The sequence below is a fragment of the Xenopus laevis genome, chromosome 3L (genome assembly GCF_017654675.1).
Source record: "Xenopus laevis strain J_2021 chromosome 3L, Xenopus_laevis_v10.1, whole genome shotgun sequence".
Taxonomy (NCBI): Eukaryota; Metazoa; Chordata; class Amphibia; order Anura; family Pipidae; genus Xenopus; species Xenopus laevis.
In genome coordinates, this window is record NC_054375.1 from 92,897,285 (window position 1) to 92,915,971 (window position 18,687).

The 18,687-nt window shown below is 38.2% G+C and overlaps 1 protein-coding gene across 2 annotated transcripts in view; it reads right to left on the minus strand.

Moving 5' to 3' along the window:
* Positions 1-4,089: 4,089 nt before the first annotated feature.
* The window catches only part of smo.L (smoothened, frizzled class receptor L homeolog), a 28,221-nt gene continuing 13,623 nt past the window's right edge, over positions 4,090-18,687 (minus strand). Inside the window, 11 exon segments of one of the 2 annotated variants that reach the window (NM_001135232.1) lie at positions 4,090-8,351; positions 9,441-9,575; positions 10,209-10,357; positions 10,546-10,731; positions 11,174-11,282; positions 11,692-11,784; positions 12,323-12,446; positions 15,053-15,272; positions 16,228-16,400; positions 16,717-16,926; positions 17,625-17,830. In NM_001135232.1, coding sequence (NP_001128704.1) covers positions 7,759-8,351; positions 9,441-9,575; positions 10,209-10,357; positions 10,546-10,731; positions 11,174-11,282; positions 11,692-11,784; positions 12,323-12,446; positions 15,053-15,272; positions 16,228-16,400; positions 16,717-16,926; positions 17,625-17,830 — 2,198 coding nt within the window. In that variant the 3' untranslated portion in view covers positions 4,090-7,758. 2 annotated transcript variants of the gene reach the window in all.

Here is an 18,687-nt window from a genome sequence, read left to right on the forward strand (position 1 = left end):
CACATTGCATGCGTTTCGTCCAGGAATATCCATGAATGCAGGTGTATAACCAAATCAATATAAAATTCCTGTTCAGTGGTAATTAAATTTCACACTACCCATGGTAAAGAAATGTCACAGTGCAGCCAACAGCCACCAATGACAACACAGTTCTATGTCACAGGACACAATCATGTCATCTGCCCATGCCATCTATTCAAAGAAAAAAATGTCCCTTGCTTTCAGGAGTACATCACACAGAGACTATAGTTTAGCCTGCATCTTTTGTTCGGTGTACTGGATTTGTGCACTGATTGTATGTGAGGGCGTCAGAGTGCTTTGCATTCTCCAGTGTGCCTGCTTTGCTCATTGTGGGTGATGTGTGCCTCCCACTCCCTCTACATTATATAGATTGTAAAGGGAGTTTTAAATAGCATTTAAAATAATCGTAAGCAGGTAGAAATGGAAGGCTCTGTGTTGAATAGAGAGCTCCAGCACCCCCTGATGTCTAATTTTCTAACTAAGTCATGCTTATAGCATTTGTATCTCTGGTCTTATGAAAGAGGTAATAGCTCTTGCTCCAAAGTAATAGTATTGTGCTATACTGTGGCATTACAATCACTTGCACTGACCTGCATCTCCACTGTTGGAGCAGGACACAGAAATCACGATTGTTGCATAGTTCTGTACATAGGAGAGCATAGAGGACCACTGGCACCAACACACAGGTCAGCTGATGTAGAAGAGCTTCATCATAATTTTTAGTTGGACTGAGAATCAAAATAGGCCCTGGCATTTCAGGTACACAGAGGCCCAATCAGCCCACACAGAGGCCCAAACAGACCCACAGAGGAGAGGCAGACAGTATTTCCTGTACTTCACATGGCAGTGGGTACTAATGGGGGTTAATCCCTGGTCACGTGACACGCAGGAAATAGAATAAATTTGAATCCCAGCCCCAGCAATCCATCCTTATTTTCCTGCACGTGAGCTCATCCCAATACCAGCAGGATCTCGGGCCTCTGACTACTGAAGCTCCAGAGTTTAATAAATATATCCTGTGAGGGTCCTATCCAGACCATGGCCTTCCGTTGCCGGTACATCACAGTAAGCCACATGGTGGTTGAACTCGCACAGTCAGTCAATGGTTGTATTCCAAATGCTTTGAGAATGCAAATGAGGACAAGTGCTTTCCTCAGGTACGCTCTGTTTAATAGCTTGAAGCATGCTATGAAATTACAATACAGTTTTTAACATACATAGGCAAATTTCTATGCCTCAGAGTGTTTTAAATAGTGATTTTTCTTTTCCCCCAGTTATGGGAAGTTATAGTTAAGTGGGTGATCCGCAGGAGAATATCAGAGTGCCTTAGATGTATCTTGAGAAATTCAGGCTCTTGGGAGGAACCTGCATTTTGTGAATCTCAGAGTCTGGTGAATTGCATTTTTCTCGGAAAAGAAAACCTAATGAAGATAGAACTGTATTGCATGGTTACATTCCAGCTTTTTCAGCCTATTGGACTTACTTGCAGTGTGCAGGGTAATTTGCTTTTTATATTTGCCTGCAGTATGCAATATAATTGCATCAAGTTAAGAAAACACCTCACTGAAGATTACGTCTCTATTGCCTGATTACACTTTATTCTTATTGAATTTACGTGCACTGTGCAGAGTAATTTGCATCTTGTTAGAAAAGCACCTAAGAGTAGATCTCTATTGCATGATTACCTTCAAGCTTATTGGATTTGCCTGCAATGTGCAAAATGATAAGAAAACACCGAACTGAGGAATAGGTCTATATTACCTGATTACCTTCCGGCTTATTGGATTTGCCTGCATTGTGTAAGGTAATTTGCATCCTGTTACGAGAGCACTGATGATTAGGTCCATATTACCTGATTCACTTCCAGCTTATTCCACTTAATAGATTACCTGTAGTGTGCAAGATATTGTGCATCTCGTAAAGAAAGCACCTACTGTATATACTCATGTATAAGCCGACCAGAGTATAAGCCGAGGTACCTAATTTTACCTACAAAAACTTGTAAAAGTTATTGACTCAAGTATAAGCCATGGGGTGAGAAATGCATTTTAGGACATCTTTAGCAGAACACACGCTCCTGCGTGCGCTCTGCTAGGGAAGAACTCACCTCTTACTTACTGATCCGAAGAGGCTGCAGTCACAGCTCTGTGCTGCCCACACTTGCTGTTGTAAAGGTATACATACATTACATACATATAAACACACATACATTACATAAACATACATACAAACATACAGCAAGGGTCGGGCCAGTGCTGCACCATACGCAGCCAGGTAAGGCAATGAGACACTCACAAGCTCGCTCTTCCACAGGCTCAGTCCACTCCACACGCGAGCGGAGGGATAAACCTGCCTCTGCGTTGGAGCATCTGGATCTCCAGAAGTCTGCCCCCTATCCCTGGCCCAGAACACCAGCCTGCACACTTACTTGGCCACAGCTCATCTCTAGCGCGAGTCCCCGCAGGACTGCAGAGGTGGGGAGGCTGCAGTGGGAGGAACTACGCCCGTCGCCATGCTGCCCGCAACCTCTGATGACGTCACGTGATGAAGGCACTGTGAGTGAGCAGGAGGTGCCGGGGAAATGTGGGCCGGGTAGGAAGTGAATGGTGTGTGCACACAGGAGCATGTGTTCTGCTGAAGCGTAGCCATTTGCGTCATTGACTCCATTATAAGCGGAGGTAGACATTTTCAGCACATTTTGGGTGCTGTAAAACTCGGCTTATACTCGAGTATATACGGTAACTGAAGAATAGATATATATTGCCTAATTACCTTCCAGCTCTTGCAGCTTAATAGATTTGTCTACAGTATGCAAGATAATGCACATCGCATTAACAGAGGAGACCTTAACTGAAACAAAGGTCTATATTGCCTGATCCTCTTCCAGTTGACTCATCTTGGATTTTCCTGCAGTTTGCAAGGTGTGTATAACCACAACATATGTTGTATACAGAATAAGGGTATGTTTATATCATCTGTATGGACAGGTTACATCAACTCAACATAGTAACACTTCATGCTTACGGTCACTGTTGCATTCAGTGTGTTATATTATTGCCTCTCTGAAGTTATTATGCTACCAGGTTATCACCAGTAGTTTATACTGTCGTTATCTCTGTATAAATGTGATAACTGTTCATTTGGTAGAAGATGAGATGGCTAGGCTCATTTATCTAAATAGAGCTGTGTTTAAGTAGACAGGAGTGCCCACTATGGCAACATGTGCCATGAAGTCATATACTAGATTGTAACTACATAGTGATCCTGTCATCAGAAAACATGTTTTCAAAACGCATCAGTTAATAGTGCTGATCCAGCAGAATTCTGCACTGAAATCCATTTCTCAAAAGAGCAAACAGATTTTTTTATATTCAATTTTGAAATTTGACATGGGGCTAGACATTTTGTCAATTTCCCAGCTGCCCCTGGTCATGTGCCTGCACATTAGGAGAGAAATGCTTTCTGGCAGGCTGCTGTTTTTCCTTCTCAGTGTAACTGAATGTGTCTCAGTGGGACATGGGTTTTTACTATTGAGTGTTGTTCTTAGATCTACCAGGCTGCTGTTATCTTGTGTTAGGGAGCTGTTATCTGGTTACCTTCCCATTGTTCTTTTGTTTGGCTGCTGGGGGGGAAAACGGAGGGGGTGATATCACTCCAACTTGTAGTACAGCAGTACTGGAGCAGCACTATTAACTGATGCATTTTAAAAAAAAAAAATTTCCCATGACAGTATCCCTTTAAATGGGAGTCCTAGTCACTAGAGGCTTTCAAAGTGCAGCCCTGAGCACCTAAGGACCTGTGGTTCACATTATCCAGCATAAAACAAATGCCCTAGACAATTTTTGAGAAATTTCAAGGCTTTTTGTATTTTCTTTCCATTATTCTAGATTATAAACAGAGCTAGAGTGCACATTCCTGAAAAAATAAAAACGTAACCTCATTTACCAATGCAGAGCAAGGTTCGGAGAGCAGCGCAATCGGGTGCAAGGCTACAGGATTATATGGCAGGCAGGAATCACTGTACCTTCAGCACAAAGGAAGCCTGAACAGTATTTATCACAGTCAAAAGTATCAAATGTTGTGTGCTTTATTTACATGTATAATAATCCAGCTTATACTTACAAGTACAATACATCTGATACTTTTCATTTAGAGCATTCAAATTGTTTGATAATTTACACAAAGTATTTCAAATAAGTTTCTATACCATGTAAAAAAAAATGCAAAATTATAGAAATTAATTTTGCTTACAATGTTTACCAAAGAAAGATGCCTCTGCCATGTGTTTCAAGGTCCAGGTATAATATATAATAAAAAATAATTATAATATATACAGGTATATTATTATGAATGCTTGGGATGTGCAGTTTTTCTTTCCATTATTTGTATCTCCATAGTCTGCTAAACACATTTCAACATTAAATAAACCTAATAGCATTGTTTTATCACCAGTATGGATTCATGTGGCCATCAAGTACAAGGAACTGTTTTATTATTACAGAGAAAAGGGAACATTGAATATATAAGATGTATGAAACGCAAAACAACACTTGAATATAAAAATTCAAACTATTATTTGTTTTCACATTTTTCAAGATTAATTTAAATTTTAAAATGAAGGGTAGATTGCGATTTCACTGCATTCAAGATGTTGAGCAAATTTAATTTAATCTTTAACTTTATATGCCCTTTAAAGAACAAAAAAAAAAAATACCCACCACAAATGATGAGCAGTGGAAGAGAGGACCAGCTTTCACTGATCATACTACTGGCTGGTGATCGCTGTGCAAGTTCCAGAAACAAAACCTGATGTGGCCAAGGATTCAGGGGTGACTCTGGGCCCCAGCCTAAGGCGGTCTTTCCAATGCTGCCCCCACACACTCACAAAACATACCTTGGAGCAAGTCAGAGGGGTTGTATTGCTAGTCGAGAGAGTGCATGTTAGCTCTCTGCTCTAGAAGAAAGAAACTTCTGTTTAAAGAACCCAAATTTTGCCTCTTAAAAGTCAATCGCAGTGACTTTCCGTCACCCCTGGTAAAATGTGGTCCACTGCCATCTGAGGCAAAACTCTTGCTTGCAAAGCTGGCAGTTTTCAGCTCCATTGCTAGTCTCAAGAACTATTCAGGGCCAGGACTGATTTGGTTCATGTGTGGGGCAGGAGGACCTCTTCGGGGGGTGATTTGTTTAAAACTCAGGGTGTGTTTTTTGTTCTCTTTTAAAGGGGAAAAGGCCAATAACATCTTAACAACTAATAACTACCATTGTGGGGTATTCGTTCTACTTGTGTGCCTTCAATGGGTTAGTTATATATTGTTTTCTTAGGCAGCACACAATGACCCGACTTATTCTCACACCAACATCACAATGGATATATTTGGTTTTCGTATGGTATCAGATATCTTCATAATTTTCTTTATTAACACCAAGGTTGCCCACTTTCAACTTACACACACAAAAATTGATTACAAACGCTCTTGCTTCCCAAAGTGACTATATCCACTGACCCTTTAAAGTCCCCTGAATCTATCAGTGCTCCCAATATTTATAGGTCACTATGTACAAAACTTTAAAGGGAGATCTCAGTTTTATACTTGTATACAGTTTCTCTCATGACCATTCTCTCATGACCATTCTCTAATACCATGTAGCTGGGTGACCAGTGTATACGAACATGTGGGACTCAACACAAACAAATAGATCTAGAAGGGCATGAAAAATGACAAAAGTGTATTGACCTTAGCAAGCCCCCTAGCATTGCTAAAAACTTGGCAAGCTACACTAGAGCTAAGAATGCATAGGGCCAAGAGCTTATGCACAATAATAAAAACATTCCAAACTAACTTTTAATGTGCCTTCACTACATATATCAACTACAATATTTAATGTACCATAATTATATGCAGAATTTGCTTCTGATTTTGTTTCCAATAACTGTTCAGTAAACAGGTAATACTGCACAAACAGACCTCGCTGTGTTTATATTTGTATATATTCACAAGGGTTACCGCCTGCTTTACGTGATAAATGTAAACATTGGTCTGTTACAATTAAACAATGTACTGGGCAAATCTCACAATAGAGTACTTATTTGGCTTTACAAGCAACAACCTTGTGCACACATCTTAATTCATATATAGTTGTTTTCCTCAGTCAGGAAACAAAACATAATATACCTTTTGCGAGTGAAAATACATTTTAAATGCAAAAATACAACCTCCCTGTACAAAGATTCTATTTCAAGAAAAAAAACTGTTGGCCATAGAAGCTTCCCATAAAACAAGTACATTTTACACTGATACTATATTGTGAGCTATCTTCTTTAATTGTTTTTTATTTTGTTTTCATGTTCATCCAGTCTTATGCTGTATATCCCAATGCCTTGTGCTAGAATCAGATGGTAGTATGACACACACAGATGTGTGTTTTCTCGGTTGAAATCCATCTGCAATCACTTTTGGCAGGCAGTCTCCATTAATACTACTGACAGTTCTCCGTGGCTCTCCTTCAGGCACTTTTCTGCTGTCTAAAAAATACCAGCGTAGAATATGTATCCCATGTGCCTTGAGTCTTAAATTACAGACAAATGCACTCAAGTCAGTGCATTTCTCTAACAAAAAAAAATGTTATTCAGCTCAGTTTCAGTAAGACCAATGTGTACAGTTTTGCAACAGACTTTAAATGTGTATTTGTCCTCTTACACTGCATTTGAACTCCAAATTTTTCCCATGTAAACAAATGTTTTTATGCATAATACTGAGCTCTGTAGAGTATGAGTAATCCACCATATTTGATTAAACATATTCCAATAAGGCACCAAAATGACAGATTTAGATGGATCCATACACAAAGGTAGATCCAACCCCAAAACAGTTTGTAAAGAATGCCCTGAAAATTGCACACATAAAAGACCACTGTATTATATCTCTGCATTAAGCTGAACAGGCAAAGGAGAGTTTCTTAAGGTCACTTCTGTTTGCAGAACATATGGCATGTAAATTCTCTAAATGTTATAGAATATAAAAGAGCCATGGATTTACATGGTAAATTATATCCGTATAAACAGTGCTTAGTGATGTCATCAGTTATAATCTGACCATAGTAATGTCATTTCTGACTCATTACTCACCGAAACTTGTGTTATTATATTATTATAATGAATAAAAAAACCCCTGTAGCAAAACATGAGGATATTAAAAGTCACATTGAAGTTCCATGACCTGTATAAAAACACTTAGCCTTGTGTTTTTATATGGTCATGGAACTCCTCAGTAACTTATAATATCCTTACATTTTACAAGAGGGTTACTTTGTTCACTATATACACAATGCCTCTTCTCAATTATTTTATACAACCAAGCATCAGCTTTGTTTAAGGTATAGTAACACCTGTCTTATTAGGAGCTTGCCATTAACTTCTCTGCAAATAAGAAACCTATATGTTTATCTTATATGAATGTCAAAGCAGAGAAAATGTTAAACTGTCACCAGCTCTCCAGCTCTTAAGGCAGGATGGAGAGTTCCTTTAGTTTATTCCAGCTCTTCACTCCAATTCCTGTATAAATGAGTAAAATGTGTTGTTCAAGCAACACTCAATTTTAGACACCAGGATTTCTGGAGAAAATAAACAACCACACATTTGGGTCTCTCAGTGCTTTCCTGTTGCATCAGGAAATTCACAGTTCTGCTTCTACGAGTCTTAAACGGAGTCAGGTGTGTAGCAGGACAGGTAAACCTGCATTAAAAATCAGAATCTGTATCCATTAGCTCTGCATCCATAAGGTTTGCTCTAGAATGCATTGGTGGGATTCCTGTCCATCTAGGCTGAGTTCTACCTCTATATGAAGTTAGATCCATATGATTAGAATATGAGTTGCCATTGGAATACTGAAAAACTCCATCATGTTTTGGCACAGGGACATATGTGACCCTACTTTGATCTGTAAGCGGCGTCTTGTCTGCAGCGAAAGGATGGGACGTCATGTTGGACTGTGGGTATTTTGTGTATCCTAGGTTGTTGTTCACACTTTCTACAGGATATAATTTATCCTCTATATTGGGCAATCTCCTGCATTCTCTATAAGACCCTGGAAGGGTTTCATCTATTTTTTGAGGTTCTTTTGATCTTGTGACCAATCCAGTCTTGAGAGGCAGCTTGGGAAGACGAGGTACTGCTGTGTTAGCCCTACTGTGAAAGTGCTCCATGACAGTTTTTTCCTCCAGGGGCTGGATTTCTTTTTTCCTTCGCCTTCTTTTTTTCTTGGACATTTTCTTAACCATCCCCTGGGGCATATCACCTTCGATAAACCACTGCTCCCTTTCTTCTGGTGGAACTAGAAATTCACAAATGTAGGCAAATTAATTGTGAGTATTCTTATGCTATAAAATGACACACTGTGATTCTTGGGGGCCACAGATATTACTCAGATTACACCTTGCTCTTTGGCATGCTAACAATCTCAAGTCACAAACATCCTTTGGCTGTATTTATTTTGATAGGCAGAAATCATGTAATTATAATAATTTTCCCCTTCCAGTAGAAGTAGTTGAAGTTCATCATGAGTCTAATGAATAGTGGTTACAATTTTTTTTTTTTTATTTGTTGCAATTTTTACTGAAGAACAGTTAAAACTAAAGACACAGTCATTTACTCTTGATTCCACACTTTCACCACTCATATGAGCAGTTAAACACTAACTAACCCACTAACATGAGTAGTGAAACATTTTTAAGAAAACTAAATACTGTATATCATCACCTGGATGAATGAAAATCTTCATAGACATGCCACACAAAATTTTACAAACAGAACTGTGCAAATAATAAAAACTACATTATTGTGGGTAATCCCCTTCATGGCTTACTTTTGATCACACCTCTTTAGTGCAAAAGTGGGAAGGGAAAAACATAGTACAGGTATGGGATCAGTTATCTGGAAACCCGTTATCCAGAAAGCACTGAATTGCGGAATGGTCTCCCATAGACTCCATTTTATCCAAATAATCCAAATTTTAAAAAATGATTTCCTTTTTTTCTATAATAATAAAAGTACCTTGATCCAAACTAAAATATAATTAATCCTTATTGGAAGCAGATCCAGCCTATTGGGTTTATTTAATGTTTACATGTTTTTCTAGTAGACTTAAGGTATGAAGACCCAAATCACAGAAAGATCCATTATCCTGAATACCCCAGGTTCCGAGCATTCTGGATAACAGGTCCCATACCTGTACTTAAAGTATATTTTCTAATCTCTTGGATTATCAGATCCTCTGTATCTATAAACCTAGGGATAATGGCATATGGGTGCTTTTTGTACACCACTGCTATCCAGTGAAAAACATAAAAACGCCCATCTCTCCATGCGACTGCTCCAGTATACATCATAAGCCAAAATCGGCATAATTCAATCAGCACTTTACCTGGAGTTGCTACAGGTGTTACGGAGACATCTTGAGGTAAAATGGCTCCTCTTCTAGCCACCATTTTGGTGACATGCTGTGCCCATGCCGATGACATGTCAGCTGATGGCTCATTCATGTCAAAATTCAACCCAGCTTGGCATAACAAAAAGACAATCTGAATTAGTCAAAGAGGACACAGAAGGTGCACAGCTCAAACAGATGTTGAACACAAGAGGGGTGTGAATAAACACTTTTATATCATTAAGCATTGCTTAAAGCAAGATTTGTGTAAACACATTATTTTAAACCAAACATATAGCGAGAAATGTAAATTAGTAAAGTATCTTGTCAAGTAATATGCTGCTTTTCCTTACCTTAATATGTATTTAGGGTAAAGTGAAAGAAAAGGTAATCTATATTTCTAAATTAAGCTTTACATAATTATATAATTGCTCTTGTTACAGAAATTTAAATCCTCAATTAAATATATTGTAATTACATGTATTTTGCCCAAATGTGGATTATCTAGGCTGCAGCCTGAATATTACTTTTAATTAAAATGTCTTTGCTTTTATTTTTGTATCAGCAAGACACAAAACAGTTATTATGCGAGTGAAGGGTTAACCACGGAAGGATGCAAAATGTTTAAAATGTTATTGTTTAACAATATTACTTGAGTAACATGGTAATTCCAATTAAATAAAATAATTTTCCTTTAGGATTATGGGGGAGCTCTAAGCATTTTGGTATATTTAAAGGTATATCAATAAGAATATATCTTCTTACCAACTGGTCCTTCATGCGACACAGTGTGTAGACTGAAGGACAGTTCCTTCTCAGGGTTATTCAGTAGCTCCTTCCGCTTGGAGAAAGCCTTGGCAATCATTTTACTCTTCTTGATCCTCTTTGGTTCATCATCACTTCTCCCTAGAATCCTGTGGTAGTGGTGGGGACACATACTTTTAAATTAGCAATTTTGAATTGCCTTGAAAGCAGAACACACATTTGTAAAGAAAGACATTTAAAATGTTTTAGCAAATACTAAATATAACTTTGCAAAAGACTGCTCTACAGCTAAAATGCAATTGGGAATAAAGCCAAAAGATGATTTTGTGGGTCTTACCGGCACCATGCTCGTTTCCAGATGACAATGGTAGCCTTTGTCCAGACCCAGGTGCTCATTGATATGCCAGTTCCAAACATGGCAAATAGGTTGATCTTCTCCACTAGAAGGCTTGGTCTATTCTTGATCTCACATTCTGGGATAGGCTTATTGGTCTCCTCTGCAATAGTTACATTGGCTTCACATCTGTAGGATAACAATGCATTAGGCTCCAAAAAAATTTAGTAAGATTAGGCTAGGACTATGACATAGCCAAAATTTATAAAAAGAAAAAAAAGTTGCTATCTGACTTATATTGATGCTTAGTTAGTTAATCCAAGTTTTGCTGATTACATTTAAAAGAACTGGCCAACGTTTCAGTCTCTTTTTAAGACCTTTGTCAAGACCCTGACATATGTATATATACACACACACACAGAATACACATGAGCCATGAATACCCTGTAAATAATATCCTTATAAACGGTGCTTAGTGATGTCATCAGTTATAATCGGTGCTAAGTGAAGTCGGCCGGTGTTTTTATATGGTCATGGAATTCCTCGGATATATATCTATATATTGCCTCATAATTCAACTGGAAACTGTGAGCTATATACTTTGCAGTGTCAAGGAAATTTAGTTACTTACAGAACATATTCCCGAAAACTCCGTTCCCACTCAGCTTGGTTGAAGAAGTCATAAAAATGGCAGCCAAATGTGATTAGCACAAAGCCAAAGGCCAAAAATCCAAATATTCCTGTAAGAGAATATTCTAATGTTGTCATCAGTGGGGCATGCTCTGCCATTTAATGCAGAATTGAATTTATTGTAATGTTGCTAATTATACAAAAAGAACTTCAACAATCCTTCAAGAAAATATGTCTCGATGTCAGCCAGTGTCATAGTGGACTGGATATATAAAAGGTACAGTTTTACCAGTGCCTCATATTTTACCATCTATAGAACTTAAAGGTTTGAACAAGACTACATTCATTTCTCTCCTTTAATCAGGCAATGATGGGTTTATTGGTGGCGGAACTTTTAGACATGATGATAGATAGGTCCAATAGCTACTGTGAACACTCAGCTAGATGTACAAGGTGAGAGTCTAGTATCCCTTCACTGCCACTCAGCCAGTAAGAAACAGTAAAAGTACAGTATATTACCCAGCCGCAACATAGTTTCATTTATTTTGCTGGCCGCTTTTTCACTGAGAAGGCCCGGGTGGTTGCTCTTGATCGAAAATAATGTCATTACACCTGCAGAGGAAATCAAACGTTCAGAGGAATTAAAAGATGCTGGCAGACATCATCATATGCTTAAGCATAAACAAACTAGCACCATGATAAGTCCACACACACACATTTTAAACAAGTCTTGTTTTAAATTTCTCATTTAGGTTATGGTAATGATACCACTTTAGCATTAGCCAGCTTTATCAGGATAAATAGCAGCATCGTGAACAGGAATTTTACTGGCAGCCGAGGAAGCACACATAATGCCTAGTATTTTGTAACAAGCAGAAAAACATTTTTAGCCAGTACTAAAGGCAGTCTATTTGTAGTAAATCATATAACTGATATGGAGAAGCGAATGAAGACAATGTGTCTTAAATTAAGCATTGCAATGTCAACATCAAGTAGGAAAAAACAAAACTCAAATGAACAATAGAATAATAGAATTGATAATAAATGGCCCCATTGCAGCATTATTACATGCCATCTGAAACATCCTTCCGGTTGTTAAGTGTTGCAACACTAAATAAGATTATACACATATACAATATCTTCAGCTCACCTCTGATTAAAAAATAACCTCCCACAATTAGTACAAGTCCGATAGGAGCCAGAACAAAACCTGCTCTGTAGTGATAATTCTTGTATCCAACAAAGCAGATGCCACTCACAGAATCCCCATCAACCTGTTAGAAGAGAAAGAGCAAAAGTCAAATCATACACAGGAACTATGATTAAGACAAAGGAGTAAAAATAGAAATCTTTCACATGACGCTTGCCTGGGTTCCAAATTTAGACTTGGGCAGTTGGTCATGATAATGCATTAGTCCCACTCTTTACTTGCACATTCCTTATAGGGATGCACTTTTTGCATTGCTGTGTTCAGCTGAATCAAATTTAAACTCATTAGGGGTCATTTATCAAATCCTTTGCTGCGGGTCCTAAAACACTATGGCAAATAGTACATGTGTTGTTTTATCCACCGTTGTATATATGCCAGCACAGAAAGGTCGATCCACTGCCATCCGTACCTTGTATGTGTGTTCACTGGCACAGGGGATTAGCCTGGCACAGAGCAGATTTTGACACAGAAACCTTGACATATGCATTTTAGTATAGATATTCACTCTCATGTGTTTGCTGACGGGATAATCCCGAGCCTGTCATCGAACACACAAAGGAGCAGAAAGCAGTAGATAAGATTTTATATGCCAGCAGAGCAATGTACCTGTGTCTCATTAGCCTAAGAGCTTGTGGCAGTGGATTTGTGCACAGCCTGCCCAGTAATACCTAGGTAGCCTAGTGGTATGCATCACCCAGCCCACATCTCAACACTGTCTGTGTTTGGCAGCGCTGTATACACCCTACCCCGCAGTTAGTGAACAACCCTTATTAACTCTTACCACTGTTAGTGAGCCAAAAACGGAGACTCCAGTTAACACTAAGACTAAGCAATGTCAGCTCCCTCTCATATTTAGAAGGGCAAACATGCAGATACAAAGTTCTCTGTAAGCAAAACCTATTCAATGTAAGCATGTCTTGCATTATACAGTTGATCAAAACCTTTAATCAGCAACTAAGTGCCTTGGATGGTGAGAAAATTTTTAACAATGCAGCTTTGTATTGATGGTTCATAAGTATTTTATTATAAATTAATTTACACATTCTATTTTACCCATATATAAACTTTTTTTACTTTAACAATCTGTATTTAATCTATCTATCTATCTATCTATCATCTATATACATTCTTAAGGGTAAGGACACACTGGACGATTTGTCGCCAACGTTTTTAAAAAGCAAATCGCGGCGACATATCGCTCGTTTTGTCTCTGAACAAAACCAAATGAAAGACGCCAGCTCCTGTGCCCACAGCGCGTTTGTGAATCGGCTGTAGCTCCAAAACGCACTGAGACCCTTTTCCGAGCGATTTATCAGAAATAGCATGTACTTAGAAAAGCACTGAAATCTCCTAGACACGCACACACATACAGATAAGTAGCAGCAATTGTATTCAAATTACAATGCGAACGCAATGACGCAAGCACGTAAAGACGCCACGTTACAGCGGGAAGCACAAACCGTTTCCGGTTTGGGTGGAGCATGTACCGCACAGAGTAATGGGATACAAATTGCTCTGTGCCAATAGTCGCTGTGAATCGTCTGTTCAAAAAAGACGATTGCCTTGTCGCCGCGATTTACTTTTTTAAAACGTTGGCGACAAATCGTCCAGTGTGTCCTTACCCTAAACATGTAACCTATTGATACGGTTGCAGTTATCTCAGTTAGGTATTTGTAAAGTACTTTTGGTGCTAACATTACAGTCTGTCGTTTATCTGTCCAGAACCTGCAGATAAAACATTTCTTGGCACCAATAATCGATCTAATCAGTGGCAGCCTGATAATGCCCCTTCCTCCTGCTATTGCCTGTAATTGCATTTTACACACTTGCCAGATTTTATTGTAAAATGCACACTTTAGCACTTTTAGGCCAAAATCTTGTGTATGCAGGGTCAGGCGCTGAAGAGAACTGCAGATGGATGGGGCACTATCGCCAGTTATTGTTATTTAAAAACACTCATGTACCTCTCTTGTTCAAAGCACAAGCAATTGGATTAACATTAAAATTCACATTATCTTTACAAACAGTATTGGATTGCCTTACGGCATTGGGGCCTTAAATCAGATTCCAGCCAGGGCACTATCTGTAAGGAGATTGTATGTTTTCCCAAAGTATGCATACAGTTTTCCTCCCCAAAACACATACCAGCATGTTAATTGTCATGTGATAAAATTGTCCCAACTGTGTTTGAATGTAATACCTTTAGAGTAAGCTCCACTAGGAAAGGGACTGATGTGAATGACGTATAATCTCTGTAAAGTGCTGCAGAAATGTGCTGCATTTAATGATGGTTGATGCTAAAGGTATGATATGAGGTAAGATATGTTCTATATTAAAATCTAACCAACAGATATTCTATAAATCGAAAAAGAATCTTCAGAAATTTGCATATATATCTGTAAATATTGCCCTTTTATATCTTTTGCCTTGAAACACCATTTTGTGTTGTGTTCTTCACTGAACACCTGAAAGGATAAAAATGTAGGTTCTAACCTAGCCAGAGGTAGGTATTATTTTTCATAAAAAGCTGAAGAGTATTTACAGTATATAAAGCAATGTTTTAAATATGGCTGGAATTACTTGAGAAAAGTCTAATGTTCAAACTGCAATACAATTTGCTAAAAGATTCTAAAATACAGACTGCTTTACTACAAGATTTAATTAATTTACCTGAGCCACTGCAAGTATTGCAACAGTGAGGACAAAAGGAATAGACCAGGTGATCAGGTGAAAATAGGAAGTCTTTCCAGATAAGGGCTGATGTGTGGTGCCCAGGGCCTTAAAAGATGTGTGCCAGGCATAAGTCAACATGACGAACCAGATAACACCCGACATCATGGCATAATACACAATTATAAAGATAATTACACATGAAAGGGTCTCGTTCGATCTATAAAGAAAGAAAAGTTAAAGTTAATGAGGTTATATCCACTAAATTATATATTTCACATTGGAAAAAAAAACACAGCAAAAGGAGTAAAAATCAATAATATGAATGTTTTATTAAAGCATCTGAGGAAGGTGCCAACTTGTTAGCCACCTACCACTGAATTCAATTTCTTAACGTATACCCTGTGCCAACACTCCACTTCTTTAAAAATCACACCAGCCTGGGGTTATTTGTGGCGGGGTATTAAAGTCACTTGGGGTTGCCAAAGAGATTGGTACCCCCAGTGACTTTCTTTCCTTGTCCTTTAAAGGAAAACTATACATTCAGAATAAAAACTTTACCAACATATGATTTATCATAATGAGTGACCTATTAGAAAATCATACTTGCCGGACAGCAAATAATTCAATTGTTACAGGAAGAAGTGTGAAAAAAAAGACAGCGCTGTCCATTCATTGGCTGGTTTAACCTAGCTGTATATTTGCCCTGGTGTGTAAGCACAGTAAATTGTACACGGTAGGGGGTGGCCCTTAGTACTTAAAATGGAAATTTTCTATTTAGAAATATCCAATGGCACATACTTCTAGAGAAGTATATTTTTATGAAAATGGTTTATTTCGATTAAGCAGGGTTTTACATATACGGTAGGCTGTATTATGCTTTATATTTTTCTAGAGGCCTGCAATGTTCAGGGGTATAGTTTACCTATAATAAAACAGTTGTTTTATTGTTGAAGTCTCATTTTTTCATTTGGTTTATCAGTATACCTGTCCTTTTCCTTTAAAAGGGGTAGTTCACCTTTCAGTTAACGTTCAGTATCTCAAAAATCACACACATAGGCATTCGCACATATACAAACATATATTAACTTTGATTTCAGTTTAACACATGGAAGACACAGCAACATCTGCAGTTCATTTTATGAATTGTGGAACTGCTGAGTCTAGAGACTTACGTGGGCTCCCCTAGCCTCATGGTACCATCCCCTCGACAAACTATTTCATCACGGGCACCATCCATGAATTGTGCAAGCCAACCTATGCTGCCTGCAAAGAAGCAGGCATTTACGTAAAACAGGATGACAGCTGGGTAACGGTTGGAATTCTTCCAGTCTACAAGGAAGGTGGCCTAAACATAAGGAGGAAAAAACAGTAAATGAGAAGCCTGAGACAGTACAAGCTATCTATTTTAATATTATGACTGCAAATCCAATTAAGGTTTTTTTTTCTCTAATGACAGTATCCCCTTGAATATGAATACAAATCTAATTGGAGACCCCCAGTTAAGACAGCACAAGATACAAGATGTTTAAAACAACTGTAGTGGTACTTAAAACTTTATGGCTTATATAAGAAATAACAAACTATACATATTTAGTCTTTCATTGCCAGAATCTCATTAGTCTGTAAGACAGAGAGACTAAAGGTCACTGCAGTAGTGTTACCAGAGTAAAGAAGGTACAGAAGATGGTGACTGAGCTGAATATGGCAATGTAGATGTGCATCTCACGATGCTCTTTGTTAGTGAACAGTGGGTTCTGACACTGGATGCCGCAGCCCTCCACATCCTCATACCAGCTCTTTGGATTGTCAGTACGGACAAGTGGTGCCTCACACTGCCCAGAGCTATTGAACTTTATGTTCTGTACTTCATTCTAAAAAAATAAACAATGAAATGATAATCATTTCCATACCCAGTTGGTCATAGAAAAACATGTTATGATTCTCATTAAAATATATGTATTGTACAATGGCTTGCAGTAGGTGTTCCAAGATGTCGAGTCCAATCCATTTCCACCTCAGCAAATCAAATTTATAGAACTCTCATTGTATGCATGGGGTGTTACCTGACTCAAACAAGAATATGCTTTCCCACTATTTGGAACTGACAACAATATAACCATACACAACAGCTGGCAATGCAAATTCCAGTTTACCTCCCCAGCCAATGTTTGCCTATATAGTGATGTTAGGCTTGTGTTTTGAGATCTGCTCACCAATATATAAAATCCCATGCTCCTGACAAATAGTTCCCTTGCTGATGTTGCTCCCAGAGGCAGTTTGTAACTCGGCATTAAACGTTCTGAGCATATGCAATTTTAAAACAGGTATCTAGATACTTGCCTGTATACCAGTGGCCATATAGTATACCTAATAAAGTGAAATAAAATAGATGCTCCTTTGTTTATCACTAACTCTCTGAAGACAGCACCAGCTGAAAATAAATTGTTAAATCATTCTACACAGGTTCATGAATATGCCCCATTGATTAACTTGGCAGTGAAAAATATGGATACAAATCTGCTTACTAAATCCTATTGAAAAATTCAAAGGCTTTTTTGTGCTCTCTTACCGGGCAGCCCTCAGGGAAATAGTCAGTTGTGCACTTCAGGAAATCAGGCCAACCTCTCTCTCGTGCTACGATTGCACATGGGACCCGCGTTGTCTGGCACAGGCCCTGGCTGGGAAGCTCTACCTTGCCCCCTTCACACTTTGGCATATAGACAGCACATAGGAGAGGCCTGATGGCATCCCAACAACGTGGAGCATTCCGTAATCCTTAAAACGCACACAAAAAAAAAACCAATTACTTATTCATGGTCAAAACAACATGCACTGAAATAGCAAGAGGCAAGGCTTTTTCTAGAAACCACAAGTCAATACAATATTAGTACAATACACTGTAAGTGTACCTATTCACCTTTAGGTTAAAAGGGAACAATCGCGAAAATGAAAATGTAATACAAGCTTCAGCATACTGAAATAAGATACTTTCTAAATACAATCAATTAAATATGCTGTACCGTTTCTGAAATAATCAAGTTCATCCTCACTATTCCTTTCTCAGCATCTGTTTCTCTTCATTCTGTCTTCATGCAGCAGTTGAGTGTCAGATATTCATTGACAGTTACATATTGGATCTAACTGTCAATGATTATCTGACACCCAACTGCTCCATGAAGACAGAATGAAGAGAAACAGATTCTGAGAGAGGAATTGTGAAGATAAACTTGATTATTTCAGAAACAGTACCGATTTTTTAATTGATTGTATTTAGAAAGTTTCTTATTTCAGTATGTTGAAGCTTACATTAAATACATTTTCACGATAGTTCCCCTTTATTGTTATAGATTTGCCAATTCTAAGCAACTTTTCAGTTGGTCTTCTTTTTTTATTGTTTATAGTTTGTGAATGAATCGCCTTTTTCTTCGGATTTTTTCAAATGGATGTCACTGACCCCATAAAACAAATGCTCTGAAAGGTTACAAATATATTCTGCTAATTTGTATTACTCATCTTTCTATTCAGATCCTCTCCAATTCATATTCCAGTCTCTCATTTAAATCAAAGCATGGTTGCTAGGATTATTTGGATCCTAGCAACCAGTTTGTTGAAAATGCAAACTGGAGAGCTGC